Below are 17,781 nucleotides of genomic sequence, written 5' to 3'. Positions count from 1 at the left end.
GCCAAAACAAGACTAAGCAAAAAGAACAAATTGGAAGGCATCTCATTACTCGAATTTAAAAAATACTACAAGGGCATAGTTACCAAAACAGCATGGTACTTTTATAAAAATAGGCACATGGATCAATGGAGCAGTATAGAGAACCAAAAAATAAAGCCAAATACTTACAGCCAATGGATCTTTGAAAAGGCAGACAAAAACATAAAATGGGGAACAGATACCCTATTCAACAAATGGTGCTGGGATAATTGGCAAGCCACATGTCGAAGAATGAAACCGAATTCTCATCTCTCACCTTATACAGAAATCAACTCACAATGGATCAAAGACTTAAATCTAAGACTGGAAACCATAGAAATGCTAGAAGATAACATCAGAAAAACTCTTCTAGACATTGGCTGAGGCATAGAGTTTACGACCAAGAACCCAAAAGCAAATGCAACAAAAACAAAAATAAATAGATGGGACTTAATTAAACTAAAAATCTTCTGCACAGCAAAAGAAATAATCAACAGAGTAAACAGAAAACCCATAGAGTGGGAGAAAATATTCTCAAACTGTGCATCTGACAAAGGACTAATATCCATAATCTACAAGAAACTGAAACAAATTAGAAAGAAAAACACAAATAATATCATCAAAAAGTGGACTAAGGACATGAATAGACAATTCTCAAAAGAAGATATACACATGGCCAACAAACATCTTAAAGAATGCTCAACATCACTAATTATCAGGGACATGCAAGACAAAACCACAATGCAATACCACCTTACTACACAAAAATGGACCATTATATATATAATTATGTTGGTGTGGATGTGATGTGTGGACCATTTATATATATATATATATATATATATATATATATATATATATATGTTGGTGTGGATGTGATGAAAAGGGAACACTTTTACACTGATAGTGGGAATGTAAACTAGTACAACCCCTATGGAAAACAGTATGGAGACTCCTTAAAAAACTAAAAATAGAACTTCCATTTGATCCAACAATCCGACTACTGGGTATCTACCCAGAGGGGGAAAAAAGTCATTATATGAAATAAACACTTACAAAAGCATGTTTATAGCATCATAATTCACAATTGTGAAAGTATGGAACCAGCCTAATTGCCCATCAACCAATGAGTGGATAAATAAAATGTGTAAAATACACACACACACACACACACACACACACCATGAAATACTACTCAGCTATAAAAAGAAATGAAATAATGGCATTTGCAGCAAGCTGAATGGAGTTGGAGACCACTATTCTAAGTGAAGTAACTCAGGAATGGAAAACCAAACATTATATGTTCTCACTTATAAGTGGGAGCTAAGCTATGAGGATACAAAGACATAAGAATGATATAATGGACTCTGGGGACTCAAGGGGAGGGATAGGTTGGGGTATGAGGAATAAAAGTCTACACATTGGGTACAGTGTACACTGCTCGGGTGATGGGTGCACCAAAATTTTAGGAAACACCAGTAAATAACTTATTTATGTAACCAAACATTACCTGTTTCCCCAACACTATTGAAATAATAAGAAGAAGAAAGAAAAATTCTGGAAAAAATTTTTTGGGTCTTTTTTCGTCAAGAAGATTGCTCTGTAGTTTTCTTTTATTGTTTTCTTCTCGTCTGATATTGGTATCATACTAATACCAGCCTCATAGAATCAGTTAGAGAAATTTCCCTCCTTCTTAATTTTTTGAAACAGTTTCAGGAAGATTGATATTAGTTCTTCTTTATATGTTTGTTAGAATTCAGCTGTGAATATATCTGATCCTGGGCTTTTCTTTATTGAACAATATTTTTCTTACTGATTCATTCTTGCTATTTATTATCAGTATGTTCAAGTTTTCTACCTCTTTCTGGTTCAGTTTTGGGAGGTTTTGTTTCCAGCAATTTATTCATTTTCTCTAGGTCTTCTAGCTTCAATGTATAGTCGTGCAGTATAGTCTTTGCTGGCCTTTGGTATTTCTGTGGCATCAGTCATAATGTCTCCTTTTTCATTTCTGATTTTGTTTGTTTAGATTTTTTTCTTTTCTTGGTTAGTTTAGCTATTGGTTTATCAATTCTTTGCCTTTTTAAAGGAGCAACTTTTTGTATTATTGATCCTTTGTAAATTTTTGGTCTCAGTTTTATTTAGATCTGTTCTGGCCTTTGTTATATCCTTTCTTCTGCTAACTTTGGGATTTGTTTGTTGTTGTTTTACTAGTTCCTTGAGGTGTGACATTAGGTTAATTTGTAATCTTTCTACTCTTTTGATGTTGAATTTAATGCTATAAAAGTGCCTTTTACCACTGCTTTTGCTGTATCTCACAAGTTTTGGTATATTGTTTGTATTTTTATTTGTTTCATTAAAATTTTGTAAATTTCTTTCTTGATTTTCTTGTTGACTCAATGATTGCTCAGGAGCAGGTTGTTTGATATCCATGTATTTTTATAGTTTTTTAAATTTCTCTAAATATTGATTTCTAGTTTTATTCCACTGTGATCTGAGAAGATACTTGATATGATTTTGATTTTATAAAATTTGTTGGCTGTTTTTATTGCCTAACATATTGTCTATCCTAAAGAATGTTTCATGAGCTGATGTAAAGAATGTATATTCTGCATTTGTTTGTAATAATGTTTTGTAAATATGTGTTAGGTTTATTTGGTCTAAAGTCCAGCTAAAGTCCAAAGTTGCTTTATTGATTTTCTGTCACAATGATCTGTCTGGTAATGTGAGTGGAGTGTTTAGATCCCCCACTATTATTATATCACTGTCTGTCTATCTCTTTAGGTCCAGTAATACTTGTTTTATGAATCTGGATACTCTGTTCTTAGGTGCATATATATTTATAATTATTCTATCCCAATGAAGAATCAATCCCTTTATCATTATATAATGCCTTTCTTTGTCTTTTTTTCTGTTTTATTTATTTATTTATTTATTTAAAGTCTCTTTTATCTTATATAAGTTTAGCTACTCCTGCTTAATTTTGGTTTCTGTTTATGTGAGTATCTTTTTTCACCCTTCATTTTAAGTCTCCATTTGCCTTTAGAGGTAATATGAGTTTCTGCAAGCAGCATATAGTTGGATCTTTTAAAAATCAGTAACACAAATCTATATCTTTCTTTTTATATATACTTTAAGTTCTAGGGTACATGTGCACAACGTGCTGCCTTGTTACATATGTATACATGTGCCATGGTGGTGTGCTGCACCCATTAACTCGTCATTTACATTAGGCATATCTCCTAATGCTATCCCTCCCCCTCCCCCAACCCCACAACAGGCCCCAGTGTGTGATGTTCCCCTTCCTGTATCCATGTGTTCTCATTGTTCAATTCCCACCTATGAGTGAGAACATGTGGTGTTTTGTTTTCTGTCCTTGCGATAGTTTGCTCAGAATGAAGGTTTCCAGCTTCATCCATGTCCCTACAAAGGACATGAACTCATTATTTTTTATGGCTGCATAGTATTCCATGGTGTATATGTGCCACATTTTCTTAATCCAGTCTATCATTGATGGACATTTGGGTTGGTTCCAAGTCTTTGCTATTGTGAATAGTGCTGCAATAAACATATGTGTGCATGTGTCTTTATAGCAGTATGATTTATAATCCTTTGGGTATATACCCAGTAATGGGATGGCTGGGTCAAATGGTATCTCTAGTTCTAGATCCTTGAGGAATCGCCATACTGTCTTCCACAATGGTTGAACTAGTTTACACTCCTACCAACAGTGTAAACGTGTTCCTACTTCTCCACATCCTCTCCAGCACCTGTTGTTTCCTGACATTTTAATGATCACCATTCTAACTGGTGTGAGATGATATCTCATTTGATTTGCATTTCTCTGATGGCCAGTGATGATGAGCATTTTTTCATGTGGCTGTTGGCTGCATAAATGTCTTCTTTTTGAGAAGTGTCTGTTCATATCCTTCACCCACTTTTTGATGGGGTTGTTTGTTTTTTTCTTGTAAATTTGTAAGTGGAGCTTGTAATCCATTTAGGTTTAAGGTTATTATTGATATGTGAGATTTTGCTTCTCTCATATTGTTAATTCTTTTCTAGTTGTTTTATAAATTATTTGTTTCTTTCTTTATCTATTAGTCTTTGTGATTTGATTAAATCCTGCACTGTTGCCACTTGATTCCTTTCTCCTTCTCCTTTCTGTGATTCTTTACTATGCATTTTATAGTTTAATGTGTTTTCATGATGATGAATATTACATGTTCATCTCCAAGTTTAAGACTCCTTTGAGCATTTCTTGTAGAATGAGTCTTGTGGTGATAAAGTCCCTCAGCATTTACTTGTCTGGAAAAATGTCATTTCTCATTGATTTATGAAGCTTAATTTTGCTGGATCCATAATTCTTGTCTAGCAGTTTTTTCTTCCAGCACTTTGAATATGTCATTCTATTCTCTTCTGGCCTGTAAGGTTTGAGAAGTTCATTGTTAGTCTTTGTGTGATGATGTTTCCTTTACAGGTGACTAGAGGCTTTTCTCTTGCTGATTTTAGAACTCTTTCTTTTACTTTGACTTTAGACAGTCTGAAAATAATATGCCATGGTGAAGTACTTTTTGCAATGTCTTTATCTGGGGATCACTTCTATTACTGGATATCTGAATCTCTTGCTAGACTTAGAAAGTTTTATCAATTATTTTGTTAAATAGGTTTACTAAACTTTTTGATCTTTATTCCCTACCATGAATACCAATATTCTTGTTTGGTCATGTTATTCAGTCCCATATGTCTTGAACTTTGTTCATTCTTTTAAAATCTTTTTTTCTATAATTTGTCTGATCAGATTATTTTAAAAGACCCATCTTCAAATTCTGAGATTCTTTCTTCTTCTTGATCTAGTCTATTCAGGTTTTCAAAAGTATTTTGTAATTCCTTCAATAAATTTTTTACTTCGAGAATTTCTGACTGACATTTAAAAATATATATATATCTTGGTAAATTTCTCATTAATGTCCTGACTTTATTTTCTGCTTTATTTTTATTGGTTTTCAGGTTTCTCTTGCATCTCATTGAGCTTCTTTAAAATTAATAGTTTGAATTTTATACCTGAAATTTTGATGATTTCTTTTTGGTAAGGATCTATTACTGGAGAATTATTGTTTTCTTCTGAAGGTGTCATATTACTTTGCTTTTTTGTTTCCTGTGTCTTTACATTGATTTCTGCACATATGAAACAACAGTAACTTCTTCTTATTTTCTTTTGTTTGAGGGAAACTTTTTCTTGGTGATGTGGCTATGATGTTGGTAGGGTAGGGCCATTTGGCTTTGCTTCTGGGTCCATGTAATGGTGAAGACTGTGTATGATTTCATTGGCTATAAACAGCCTTAGTAGTATCTGTCTATTCCTCTGTGTGGCATTGTGAGGTTATTGATAGAAACTGATGAATTTGTGCTGGGGAATGGAATGCTTGATGGGTTCTTTTGCAAGTTTCAGTGGTAGTAATGGTAAGCTAAGCACGTGTATCCTTGGGATCTGGTACAGAATATAGTGACAATTCTGTTGGTTCCAGACAGGGAAATTCTTGTTCCTTTGGGTGGCTTTCTCAGATGTCAGTTGTAGTAGCAGTGTACCAGGTAGGTAAGTGGGCTCTTAAGCTCTTGGGCATCCAGGACAATGTGGTTAATGGCAGTAGCAGTTGTAGTGCGATGCTTTCCCAGTTCTCAACTGCTGTGCTTTTGTGTTGGGAGTGTTTGCAATGGGCTGTGTGGGCCAGCCTCTAAGCCTGTAGATGGTGCTTGCAGGTACAGGCCAGCTGAGGTGGTAGCAGCAATATGTTTATACTCAACCTCTGACCTGGATAAAGTGCTTAGGTGCCCCAGGCAGTGGGCTGGAGTGTGGAACCTCCAGAAGCCTGGATTTTGCATCCTGTCTCAGTAGATGGGGAAAAGCCGGCTGGAGCTGGACCAGGAAAACCTGTGCTCAGCTTCCCAAGCCCCAACAAATGGTGATTGCGTACTCCAGCTATGACGGGGATGGTAGGAAAGTCCTCAGATCCCTAGTGAAATGCTTGGGTTAGGGGTAACCCTAACCCTGTCAAAGTTGTGGGAGGCAGGTTGAGCCACTGGTCCTTGCAGTTAAAGCCTTGGCCAGTGAGTGTAGAACCCATATCTCCTCCACACCCCAGTCCAGGTGGGGCTCCCTGCCCTGTCCTGGCTCTCATAGCCCACACTGTAGTTCAGTCAATGTAGGTAGTTCACACCTAGCTTATAACTCAGCCCTGGGCCATAGAAGCAGCCATCCAGCTCAGAACCTAGCCTTTGCAGCAACTCTTGTCCTGCTCAGAACCCAGGGGTGTTGTCTGGCTCCAGCACTGGCAGCTGAAGCCCTCTCTAAGCTGGCTTTTCAGTCCTGGTTGCAGGGGCCCAAGTTTCCTTAATGTTCAGGACTGGGGCCCCTCTTCCCTGGAGCATGCCCAGATTGTTAAAAACTAGGATTGATAGTAACATTTTATTGTAGCCACTTAAGTCTTAGGGAGAATATGGGACACGGAATGTGTAACCTCCCTGGAGCAGTTCCTTCTCATAGCCTCCTGGCCATTCTCCAACTCAGATTCAGGGCTTGGGAGGATCAAGGTGCACTCCCAAGGACTAGATTATGTGATTTCCCCTGTGATAAGGTAGACCACAGAAAGATATTTACTTACTCTCTTCTATACTGGGGATTTACTTCCACATTCTGGCTGGTCTCAGCTACACAAGCTGACTATTCTCCTTCACCTCTCCTAATTTTTGAGTTTCTCCTTCCATTTCCATTGAACTCTCATGTGCTCTCTTGAAAAATTCACTCAAAATGTGACTTCCTACACACTATGCTGATTCCTTCAAGTGGATGAGGCATGTGTGAAGTACTTCTAGGCAGCTATCTCAGAAAAAATAACCCACTTTAATGGTGATATTCTGTATGTCTCCATTGGTAGTTCCCATCGTGCATTATCAGTGCTCTCTTTACCACTGGAAATAATCATTAACACCTTTAAATGTAATCAGATTAGAGAACCAACTTCAGAAACTCCAGAACCAATCCAGAAAACTCACCCTTAAAATTATGTTTTCTAGTACCACACTCAGTGTCAAAATGTTTCTTAATATGCTTGGGCTATGTACTAGTCCATTTTCACTCTGCTAATAAAGACATTATTATAATATTATAATAAATATTATAATATTATAATAATAAAGACAGGGAAGATAGGTTTAATGGACTTATAGTTGCACATGTCTGGGGAGGCCTCACAATCATGGTGGAAGGTGAAAGGCACTTCTTACATGGCAGTGGCAAGAGAGAATGAGAGCCAAGCAAAAGGGGAAACCTCTAATTAAACCATCAGATCTCGTGAGCCTTATTCACTACCATGAGAACAGTATGGGGAAAACTGCCTCCATGATTCAATTATCTCCCACCAGATCCCTCCCACAACACGTGGGAATTATGAAAGTACAATTCAAAATGAGATTTGGGTGGGAACACAGAGCCAAACCATATCATTCTGCCCCTGGCCCCTGTCAAATCTCATGTCCTCACATTTCAAAACCAATCATGCCTTGCCAACATTCCCCTGAAGTCTTAACTCATTTCAGCATTAACTCAAAAGTCCACAATCCAAAGTCTTATCAGAGACAAGGCAAGTTCCTTCCACCTATGAGCCTGTAAAATCAAAAGCAAGTTATTTACTTCCTAGATACAATGGGGGTACAGGAATAGGTAAAGACAGTCATTACAAATGGGAGAAATTGGCCAAAACAAAGGGGCTACCATCCCTATGCAAGTCCAAAATCCAGTGGAGCAGTCAAATCGTAAAGCTCCAAAATGATCTCCTTTGACCCCATGTCTCACATCCAGGTCACGCTGATGCAAGGGGTGGGTTCCCATGGTCTTGTGAAGCTCCCCACTGTGGCTTTGCAGGGTACAGCCTCCCTCCCAGCTGCCTTCATGGGCTGTCATTGAATGTCTGTGGCTTTTCTAGGAGCATGGTTCAAGCTGTCAGTGGATTTATCATTCTGGGGTCTGGAGGACGGTGGCCCTCTTCTCACAGCTCCAGTAGGCAGTGCCCTAGTAGGTGCTCTGTGTGGGGGCTCTGACCCCACATTTCCCTTCCACACTGCCCTAGTGGAGGTTGTCCATGAAGGACCCACCCCTACAGCAAACTTCTTCCTGGGCATCCAGGTGCTTCAATACTTCTTTTGAAATCTAGGCGGAGGTTACAAAACCCCGGTTCTTGACTTATGTGCACTCACAGGCTCGATACCATGTGGAAGCTGCTAAGGCTTGGGGATTGCACCTTCTGAAGCCATGGTCTGAGCTGTACCTTGGCCCCTTTTAGTCATGACTGGAGAGGCTGGGATGCAGGGCACAAAGTCCCTAGACTGCACTCAGCACAGGGACCCGAGGCCTAGCCCTCTTAACCATTTTTCCATCCTAGGCCTCCGGGCCTGTGATGGGAGTGCTGCCGTGAAGACCTCTGACATGCCCTGGAGACATTTTTTCCATTGCCTTGGGGATTAATATTCAGCCCCTTGTTACTTATGCAGATTTCTGCAGCAGGCTTGAGTTTCTCCTCAGAAAATGGGATTTTATTTTTATCACATTGTCAGGCTGCAAATTTTCAGAACTTTTATGCTCTGCTTCCCTTATAAAACCAAATGTCTTTAACAGCACCCACATCACCTCTTGAATGCTTTGCTGCTTAGAAATTTTTTCTGCCAGATAACCTAAATCGTCTCTCTCAAGTTCAAAGTTTCACAAATCTCTAGGGCAGAGGCAAAATTCTGCCAGCCTCTTTGCTAAAACACAACAAGAGTCACCTTTGCTCCAGTTCCCAACAAGTTCTTCATTTCCATCTGAGACCACCTTAGCCTGGACCTTATTGTTCATATCACTATCAGCATTTTTGTCAAAGCCATTCAACAAGTCTCTAGGAAGTTCCAACTTTCCCACATTTTCCTGCCTTTTTCTGAGCCCTGCAAACTCTTCCAACCTCTGCCTGTTACCCAGTTTTGAAGTCACTTCCACTTTTGGGTATTTTTTTCAGCAGCGCCCTACTCTACTGGTACCAGTTTACTGTATTAGTCCATTTTCATGCTGCTGATAAAGACATACCCAAGCTAAGAAGAAACATAGGTTTAATGGACTTACAGTTGCATGTGACTGGGGAGGCCTCACAATCATGGCAGAAAGTGAAATGCACTTCTTACATGATGGCGGCAAGAGAGAATGAGAGCCAAGCAAAAGGGGAAATCCTTGTCAAACCATCAGATATCAAGAACAGTATGAGGAAAACCGCCCCCATAATTCAATTATCTCCCACCCAGTCCCTTCCACAACACAAGGGAATTATGGGAGTACAATTCAAGATGAGATTTGGGTGGGGACACAGAGCCAAACCATATCAGGGTGCTATAACAAAATACCATAGACTGAGTCACTTAAACAACAGAATGTATTTTCTCACAGTTTTGGAGACTGAAAGTTTAAAATTAGTATGCCAGCATGTTGGAGGGTTCTCTTTCTGTCTTCCAGATGGCTTCCTTCTTGCTATATACTCACATAGCCTTTTCTTATTGTGAGTGTGTGAAGAGAGAGACAGAGGTATCTTTTTTTTCTTACAAGACTACTGTCCTATCAAATTAAGACTTCACCTTTATGACTTCCTTTAACCTTAATTACCTCCAAAAAGATTCCAAATATCATTACATTGGGGGTTGGGAATTCAATATATGAATTTTTGGTGTGAGGGAAGGTTGCAATTCAGTCCATAAGAATAGATAACAGCATATACAATGAGGCATACTTTTGCTTTTTTCTAGGAGATAGAAAAAGTGTCATTTCAAATCTGTTATTCACAAATGTTTCAAGCTGTTAGGACATCACAAATAGTTGGAGTAGAAGATTTTTTGTAATTTTTTGTAATCACTTCCATGTACATTTTTGTTATATGAATGTAAATAGGTGAAGGAAGGCTATAGCTGGAAATATCAGGGCTTGGCAACAGTTTGATGGTTCCAATTTTTCAGGCAAATGGGTTTGTGCCAACTGTGTTCTGTACACATTGGTGTGTTGAACTTAGGTTTCCTTTTGGAGAGGAAAGGAATTAAGAATTAGACTCCTTTTTAAAAAGAAGTTCAAAGTTATTTCAGTATATCTTATGCACTAACATGGCCTCTACTGATGTCATGGAGAAGCAACAACAGCTCAACTACCCACTTCCTCTCCCAATCAGGGATACTCCTTTTTATTGAGGAAAAGTTTGAAATGTGACTCCAGCTGCACAGGAGATGTTTACTTAAGGAAAGAAAAGACTGGTTCCTTGTATGGCATGTTCCGCTAGCTGGGTTTCTGCTGATCGCTCCTGGCTCCATGGAGGTGGCAAAACAGAAATACGTGTTTGAGCCCAGGTCTACTTTGACACACATCAGATATAGGTGAGTGTAGCACTGGAGAAAGGAAGAGCCCTCCTTTTTTCCCCTCTTATATCGTTATCAGGTGGCTTGTGCATAGATCACTTCAAAACTACTTAAGTGGACAGAAGTCTGCATGAGACTACTCAGACATCTGTTCTTACGCAGACCAACTGATAAATAATGTAGCAACAACAGCTGCAGAGAATGGGCTAGCAGACTTATCAGATTTTCCAGTACTTTCTTTCACTGGAAAATTATAACCAGGTGTGATCTCTTGGACTGCTTAAAGCTCTCGGGATTTGGGGCTTATCATAGGAAAGGAGGACCAAATGAGTAAAGAAAGAAAAATGTCTAGTACACCAGACGGGAGTTTAGGGTCAAAATATTTTAAATATTTAAATAAATGTACAACACAGTGATAAGGAACATATCTGATAGATAATAAACAAAAAAGAGAAAGAAATAGGAATAAAGATATAGAGATAAAAATAAATTGTATCTATCCATTTATATGTACTCTCTGTGTGTGTGTGTGTATGTATATATAATAATTTTACCCCATGCTATTAGTGATGATTGTCTCTGTAGCTAATTTTTGTCCGTATAGTTAAATTTTTCAAGAATAAGTATTGATTCTATAATAAGAAATATATATCAGTTATTTTTAAATTTAGAAAGAATTATCTTATTCCAAAAAATGTTCAAAAAGAAAGAATTTATTTTTGAGGGTGCTAACCCTTTGTAGGTGTGTGTATGGAGTGAGCTAACTAATCTCTGGGCCACTGGTCTTCTGCAGGTGAAATAATTATTTTTAGTGATAATTTATGAATTTCTGTTATTTTGTATAAATTATCACTGCTGTTATAGTTTATGTGAGAATTAACAAAATAAGTGTTCTATTATCCTTATTGCGTCAACCCTCAACCCTTTGTTGCTTGAGACATCTCATGTGTTAACACATCTTGTCAAGTTTGGAGTTTTCTCTTGTTGATATGTGAGGACACCAGACAGTTTCCCATCCTCAGATTCCTGTGGGGGAACAAAAGAAAAAAAAAAGTCAAAACAGAATTTGCTTACTTTCAGATTTTCTTCTGATTTTGATGCATGCCTCAAAGAATCAGAAAAAAGGATATTTTGCAAAATAATCTATTTAGTAGGTCTGATTTAGGGCTATAAAATGTGGAAATAATTAATATTTACTTTTCCATAATAAAAATACACATTACTTCTGCAAGATGCAAGAGATGAGTTTCTCTGGTAACCCTATATAATCTCATTTCAAAGAGCTAAAGTTCATATCAACATGTTTGTTCCTTAAAGGAAACATTTAAGATATCTGTCTTGCTTTGTGTACAGGGTAGAGGGGGCAGCAGGGGATAGTGGTGACTTTCTGTAGTTCCATACAGTATGGAGTACAAAGAAAGGGCAGTGAAGAAAAAGGGAGAAAGCCTCATCCGTCTGCCTCCTATCTTTTCCTACAGAAGCACTTGTATTACTGAGGTTATGGATGCTGAAGTACTAACTTTAAGGTGAAGGTTGAAGGAGTGTGTAAGACTGTCTGAAATACCTGCTTGGTGGCCTAGGATTTATATTTGAAGTACTAAATCGCATAATTAATACTACCTGATTCATCTGTCAGAGCCAAATTTAAAGATTAGTCAGGAATCATCTGTGCCTCAGTTTCCTTATTTGTAAAATAATAATCATTGAGTAATTTTTAGAATAAAATGGAACAATGCATATTTAATATTGCTTAGCACATAATGCTCATCTAATAATACCTGTTGTTATGTTATGTACTTCCCAGGCATTGTGTTGGGTGACTTGAGAAAAGGTGGGGTCATGAAAAAGAAAGGATATTACATAATACCTTGAAAAGTGGCCGAATGAGAAGAAAAACATTTTCATTTGTTATCTGAGAAGCTTACCTGAAATTTGCATTTTCAAAGAGAAAAGCGGACAAGTACACTTTTGTACATACATTCCTAAAGCAAGAGTTCACACATTCTTGTACCATCCTCTCAACTGGCATTTCTTCTTAGTCCCAAGAAAAACCACTTGGAGGCTACTACTCAGGGTTCAACATTGGGCTTCTATAAAAGCAGACGTCAGGCTTAACATCCCAAAAACTAGAGAAGCAATTCTGTTCATTAAAGGAAATTCTAGGGGTGTAGTATTATAATTAGTATAATAATTATTATTATGGTAGAGGAAATAGCATGAGCTGAATGTCGAAAGTTGAGCAGATTTTCATCACTTGAATGTGAGGCCCTGAGGAGGTGAGAATGATTGGAGGGGTGTTTAGTAAGATGGAGCTGTGTGAACAACAGCAGAGAGGCACGAAAGGGCATTAGGCTTTAAAAAGCATTAAGTCATTTTTTGATGCTTAAACACAGGGTTTGAAGAGGTGTGACAGAGAGAAAAAGTCCAGAAAGACTAGGAAGAGTCACATCTCCCAAGGTCTTGCAGACTCGAAGAAAGTTGGATTTTGCTTTCATAGCTAATGGGAAATTATGGCTCAATACTCAAGAGAGGAAGACTTGAACAGTATGGCAAGAGGCCAGGTGAGTAATAATCGGAGCTGAAACTAAGTAGTATCAGTGGAGATAAAATGGAGGATACAGATACAAGAGAAGGTAAGAATACTTAGAAGTAGAATATATACTTAGAAGTAGTTAAAAAAAATTTTAAAAGCACGAATGTTCTTCCAATTAAAAATTTTATTTATATGAGCTGTTTTACAAAATTATTGAAAACATAACATCATAGTTGATTATACATTTAGCTATTTGTTTTTATTGAAAATAAAAGGATTACATGAAATTAGGACTTTTCCAGAAAGTGGTATGACAGGACTCTTCTGTCTATAATCCTGGAACCTGGCAGAGATGCTGAGTCCCCAAAACGTTAGTTCCGCCTCAGAGATCAGTATTTAGACCTACCTCAGAGGAAGGTCCTAGATAACCTGTTATTATACAGGGCTGGTACAGAATAAAGTCTCAAATTTCTAAAATTAATATTCATACTTTAAGTAAACTTTAGGTAACTCAGTTTTAGGCACACCTCTAACTTAGGAGCTTTAATAGTGCTGAGAAGGAGGTATCTAGACCTGCAATTGGTTTAAAATAGCTCCGTAGAATCATACAGATTCTGGAACAAACAGTGTTTATAGATATAGGGTAAAACTACCCCCACGGTATATATTTTCAAAGTCACATTGTACTGCCCTGACAGGTTCCTTTCTTGGTACCAAACATGTAATTGACTGGGTCTCTTTGCCCCCACCCAGACCCCACGTAGCAAAATTCCATTCTGGATACCATTTCCTATGCCAGTTAAGGGTTTATTACAAGTTAAAGAGTTTTTTTTTAAGCCACCCAGATATTTTAGGAAACAACCCAGAACCAAAGCATTAATAATAAAAATCAAATCAATGTCCTATATATCAAAGCAGCACATCTAAAAAGTCAAGGATGTGAAAAGTGACCTTTACATTTTACAACAATACACAGTGTTTACTGATTTCAAAAAAGTATCAGAGAAAATAGAAACCTTTAAACAATCATTAAAATGAGTAGAAAGTTTTTTAAAAAGTGCTTATTCAGAGTTTAGTGAACACACAAATATTATAGATTGCAATTCTATGTTATAGTACATCTTGCTTTCTATAATTGTAAAAATAAGCTAAAGCATAGGAGTATGATTTAATCTATATTCCTAGCCCTATTCAATATGTAGTTATAGATTAACTATAAACCTCCACTCAAGTGAAATGCAAGAGGAATATAATTTATAGCTTTTTTAAAGAAGCATATGCCTAAAGCCTGAATAATCCAGTACTAATCTATTATAATATACTCAACTTAGAAGTGCTCATCTCTCTTACAATGTTGTCTTGTAAATGATGCAATGAGTTGAAAGACTGGTTCTGGTTCACGAGGAAATCCTGATAAAAATGGATATAAAACCCCACTAAGAAACACAAGCATGTTTCAAAGAGAAATCTGAATCCCCAAATCATTATTCACAATCTATTATTAATTACAATTTGAGATATATCACCAGTTACTTCTAGGTTGTAAATATGTCTCACCAATGACAATCTTGTACAAACATATCAGAAAAACAATGGGCAATTCCTGAAAGTCACTGGACGATAAAACATAGTTACATTTGGTTTCAGAAGATTCAGAAAAGATTAGATTAGGGGAAATTTTATTATTTTATTAAAACCACTTAAAAATAATTCTGGTGAGCCTCAAAGCAAGTAGCCATGTTGATTACATGCATTTTGCTCTCACGTTTAAGACACAAAGGTCTCCATTTCTCTAAGAGAACTGCTTTTCCGGCAAGACATACTCTCTCTTTTCCCTTGGAGCCAAGTAATTGGAACCCTAAACACACTGCGGAGCTTCTGTTGGAACCGGTTTCCAACAAAACAATACAGAAACGGATTAACGCAGCTGTTGGTGAATCCCAATAGGATGGCAAAAGGAAGTGCCAGGTCAATGACTGCTATAACTTCGCAGCTATTAATGACACCCATCCAGGCCAGAGCATCCAGGAAGGTCAGAACATGGAAGGGAAGCCAGCAAATGATGAAGGCCAGAACAACAGCAGCTGCCATCCTCAAGACTTGGTCACGGGTTATCCTGTTCTTCCCATAGCTATTCGTCTTCAGTAAGTGTTTTCTAATTCCAAAATAGCATGTTGCTATGAATATTAAAGGGATAATAAAACCAAGGATATTTTTCATTAAGGCAATCCCAGCTGACCATTGGGCATATTTCTCAGGTGGGAAAGCCATAATGCAAGCATTCACTCCTAAGTATTCAATGGTTCTGACGTCTCGAAAATAAAATGTTGGCAATGAGGACAAACAGGCCATACACCAAACAAGGGGAACTATATAAGATGCTTGCCAGGGATTTCTTCTTTGAGACAGAAAGGGGTAGATGACAGATTGGTACCTATCAACACTCATGCAGGTGATAAAAAAAATGCTTGCAAACATGTTCAGGGTAAGAAAAGAACCAAAAACTTTGCACATCACAGGTCCAAAGAGCCAGTCATATCTATAAGAATAATAGGTTGCCCATAGAGGAAGAGTAGCCAAAAGGAGTAAATCAGCCACAGCGAGGTTGAAGATGTATATGCTAGAAACCTTTTTAGGACCCTTTTGACAACAAAACAGTGTAACCACGACAATATTGACCAGAAATCCAATTACAAATATAATGTAGTAAAGAATAGGAATTGCATCTAAATGCTTATCTGATGGTTTCTGTGAACAGTTTAAGGTAGACTCATTGTTGCCAGAGATGTTCACAAGCCCGAAGTGAAGACCGCTGGTAATGTTTTTGCTAGTAGTGGCAAGGGTGGAGTTGCCCTTCATATTGAAATGTCAGCAGCTCCTAGTTCTTATGCCTTCTGTGGAGGAAAAACATAGAACTCTTAGAACACATACAGAGCTGAGGACATCCTTGAATCATTAGCATTTTGAATGTTTGTCAAAAGCAAAAAAGAAGTGAGTGATTATAGAAAACATTAAGAAACAGAGCCATGGCTTGTAAAACAAGAATTCATTTTACCTCTTGAAAAAGGAGAAATAATTTTCCTGATAGTAGAAAAAAGACATTTCAGAGATTCAAAGTTCTGAATAAAACTACCTTTTGCCCATCTTTTCTATGATGTTTTTGAAAGATTTAAAGAAAATTAATATTTCAAAAGATTAGTCAGGGCAGGAAATGTGTGAAACAAATAAGAAACCCAGAAGTAAGAAAAGTTAATCTTTCAAAAAACCCTTGAGCATATATCTCTGTTTGTATACTTTCTAGAAACCACACTGCTGCTTGCTATTGCATAGAGAAATGCTCTATTTAAGTAACTAATTACATACAAATCACTACAGCTGTGGAAAATATAAGTAACATAAGCAATGGAAAAAATAAGTATATAAAAAACTAAAAGAGAATATGCCAAAGGAACATATTGTGATGGGGAATCATGGTTTGTCTTTAATAATTAAAAATAATTCCTTTAGTTTTACTTTTCTATTGTTTTCACAATAATAATATAGTTAAGAAGAAGTTATGAAATATATTTATATTTCTAAGTCTTCTCCTTTTAATAGAGAATATTAGTTTTAGATATAGATATCTAATTTTGGTCTATTTAATATCTAAACAATCCATTTCCAATTAAATCAGATAAAGAAAAAAACAGCCAAACCTATGTTAGGTTCAAGTAGAAGTAGTTTAGATTGCTCAGTGAAATGAGAAATGAACATCAATGATTAATCATGATATAGTCTTATCATTTTTCTTTTTCTCTCTTTTCGGTTTAACAGAACTGAATAGCCGTTGCTCTCAAATGTTACAGTGTTGAGGTTTTTGTGATTTTTTTCACTAGAAGCATTATTTTAAAACCAAAAAAAAACACATTAGCTAAAGATAAGCATACAAAGGAAACACTATTTACTTTAGATAGTTTCAAAATACATGCAAATAAGCTACCCAATTAAAAGTGTAATATCTAAAGAACCTCCTAATAAAGAGCAAAACTTTTATTTTGCTCTAAAGATTTTTCTTTTGACCTAACAAATTAACATAAAAGAATCAATAATAAATTCCACTTGAAGACTTACTGGTTGTTGAAGTTTAAAGCAGTTATCATAAATCAGCTTGCTTAGTGCCTAAACACACTCCTGTAAGAGAAACAGCAGCTAAATAATTCAGGAGTTTTGCAAAATACAGTGTTAAAACACAGGAAAAACAGAAGTTCATCCATAAAAAATATTTTCATTTAATGTATGTTCTACTTTCCAAGTAAATTATATATAAATTGTTCATACTTACCTTCAAAATTCAGGCTGCAGAATGCTTTGAATTCTGTGCTTACTCGTTCTCTCAGACGCTGGGACGTAATAGCACCAGATCTCTGGTTTCCTTCTTATATGTTTGGTCTGTCCACTGGGAGCCTTCAACCTACATAATTCTAGGGCTGACTTATGAACCCTTGCCAGCTTTCCAGAGAGGTTATTTTTTTGTCTGCAAAACATTAATCTGAAATTCTCACTGTCTCCAATCATAACAGCTCATTCAAATAAATCTCAAACAAAAAAAATGAAGTTTCCACAAATGTGCTAGAGAATTTTGAAGTCAGTGGCTTACTTGGTAGGAGAAAAATATAGTAATTATTTACAGAATTTTCTCTTCCTTTTTTCCTGATATTGGCATTCTAATAGAAATTAGTGAGTAGAGACTAGGAAATTTATTATAGTAGCAAAGTCTTTGTTCATCAGCTTTCACAACCTTCATTACTTTCTGAAATTTTTACCCCTGTTTATTAAAG

The 17,781-nt window shown here is 36.8% G+C and overlaps 1 protein-coding gene across 2 annotated transcripts; it reads right to left on the bottom strand.

The window, feature by feature from the left end:
• Positions 1–13,128: 13,128 nt before the first annotated feature.
• On the bottom strand, positions 13,129–17,358 carry AGTR2 (angiotensin II receptor type 2). Of its 2 annotated transcripts, XM_057301114.1 has the most exons (3): positions 17,286–17,358; positions 17,075–17,134; positions 13,129–15,858 (listed from the first exon to the last, which is right to left on the bottom strand). In XM_057301114.1, the coding sequence occupies exon 3, from the start codon at positions 15,821–15,823 to the stop codon at positions 14,732–14,734; it is 1,092 nt and encodes a 363-aa protein (XP_057157097.1). In that variant the 5' UTR covers positions 15,824–15,858; positions 17,075–17,134; positions 17,286–17,358; the 3' UTR covers positions 13,129–14,731. The 2 variants fall into 2 exon arrangements, with proteins under 2 accessions (XP_057157097.1, XP_057157098.1); XM_057301115.1 differs by lacking the exon at positions 17,075–17,134.
• Positions 17,359–17,781: the final 423 nt, after the last annotated feature.

This window comes from Pan paniscus, chromosome X (assembly GCF_029289425.2).
Source record: "Pan paniscus chromosome X, NHGRI_mPanPan1-v2.0_pri, whole genome shotgun sequence".
Lineage (NCBI taxonomy): Eukaryota > Metazoa > Chordata > Mammalia > Primates > Hominidae > Pan > Pan paniscus.
This window is presented reverse-complemented; position numbering and strand designations above follow the sequence as displayed.

Coding starts and splice junctions, on each gene's coding strand:
- AGTR2 (XM_057301114.1), bottom strand. CDS start 15,823: ATGAAGGGCAACTCCACCCTTGCCACTACTAGCAAAAACATTACCAGC.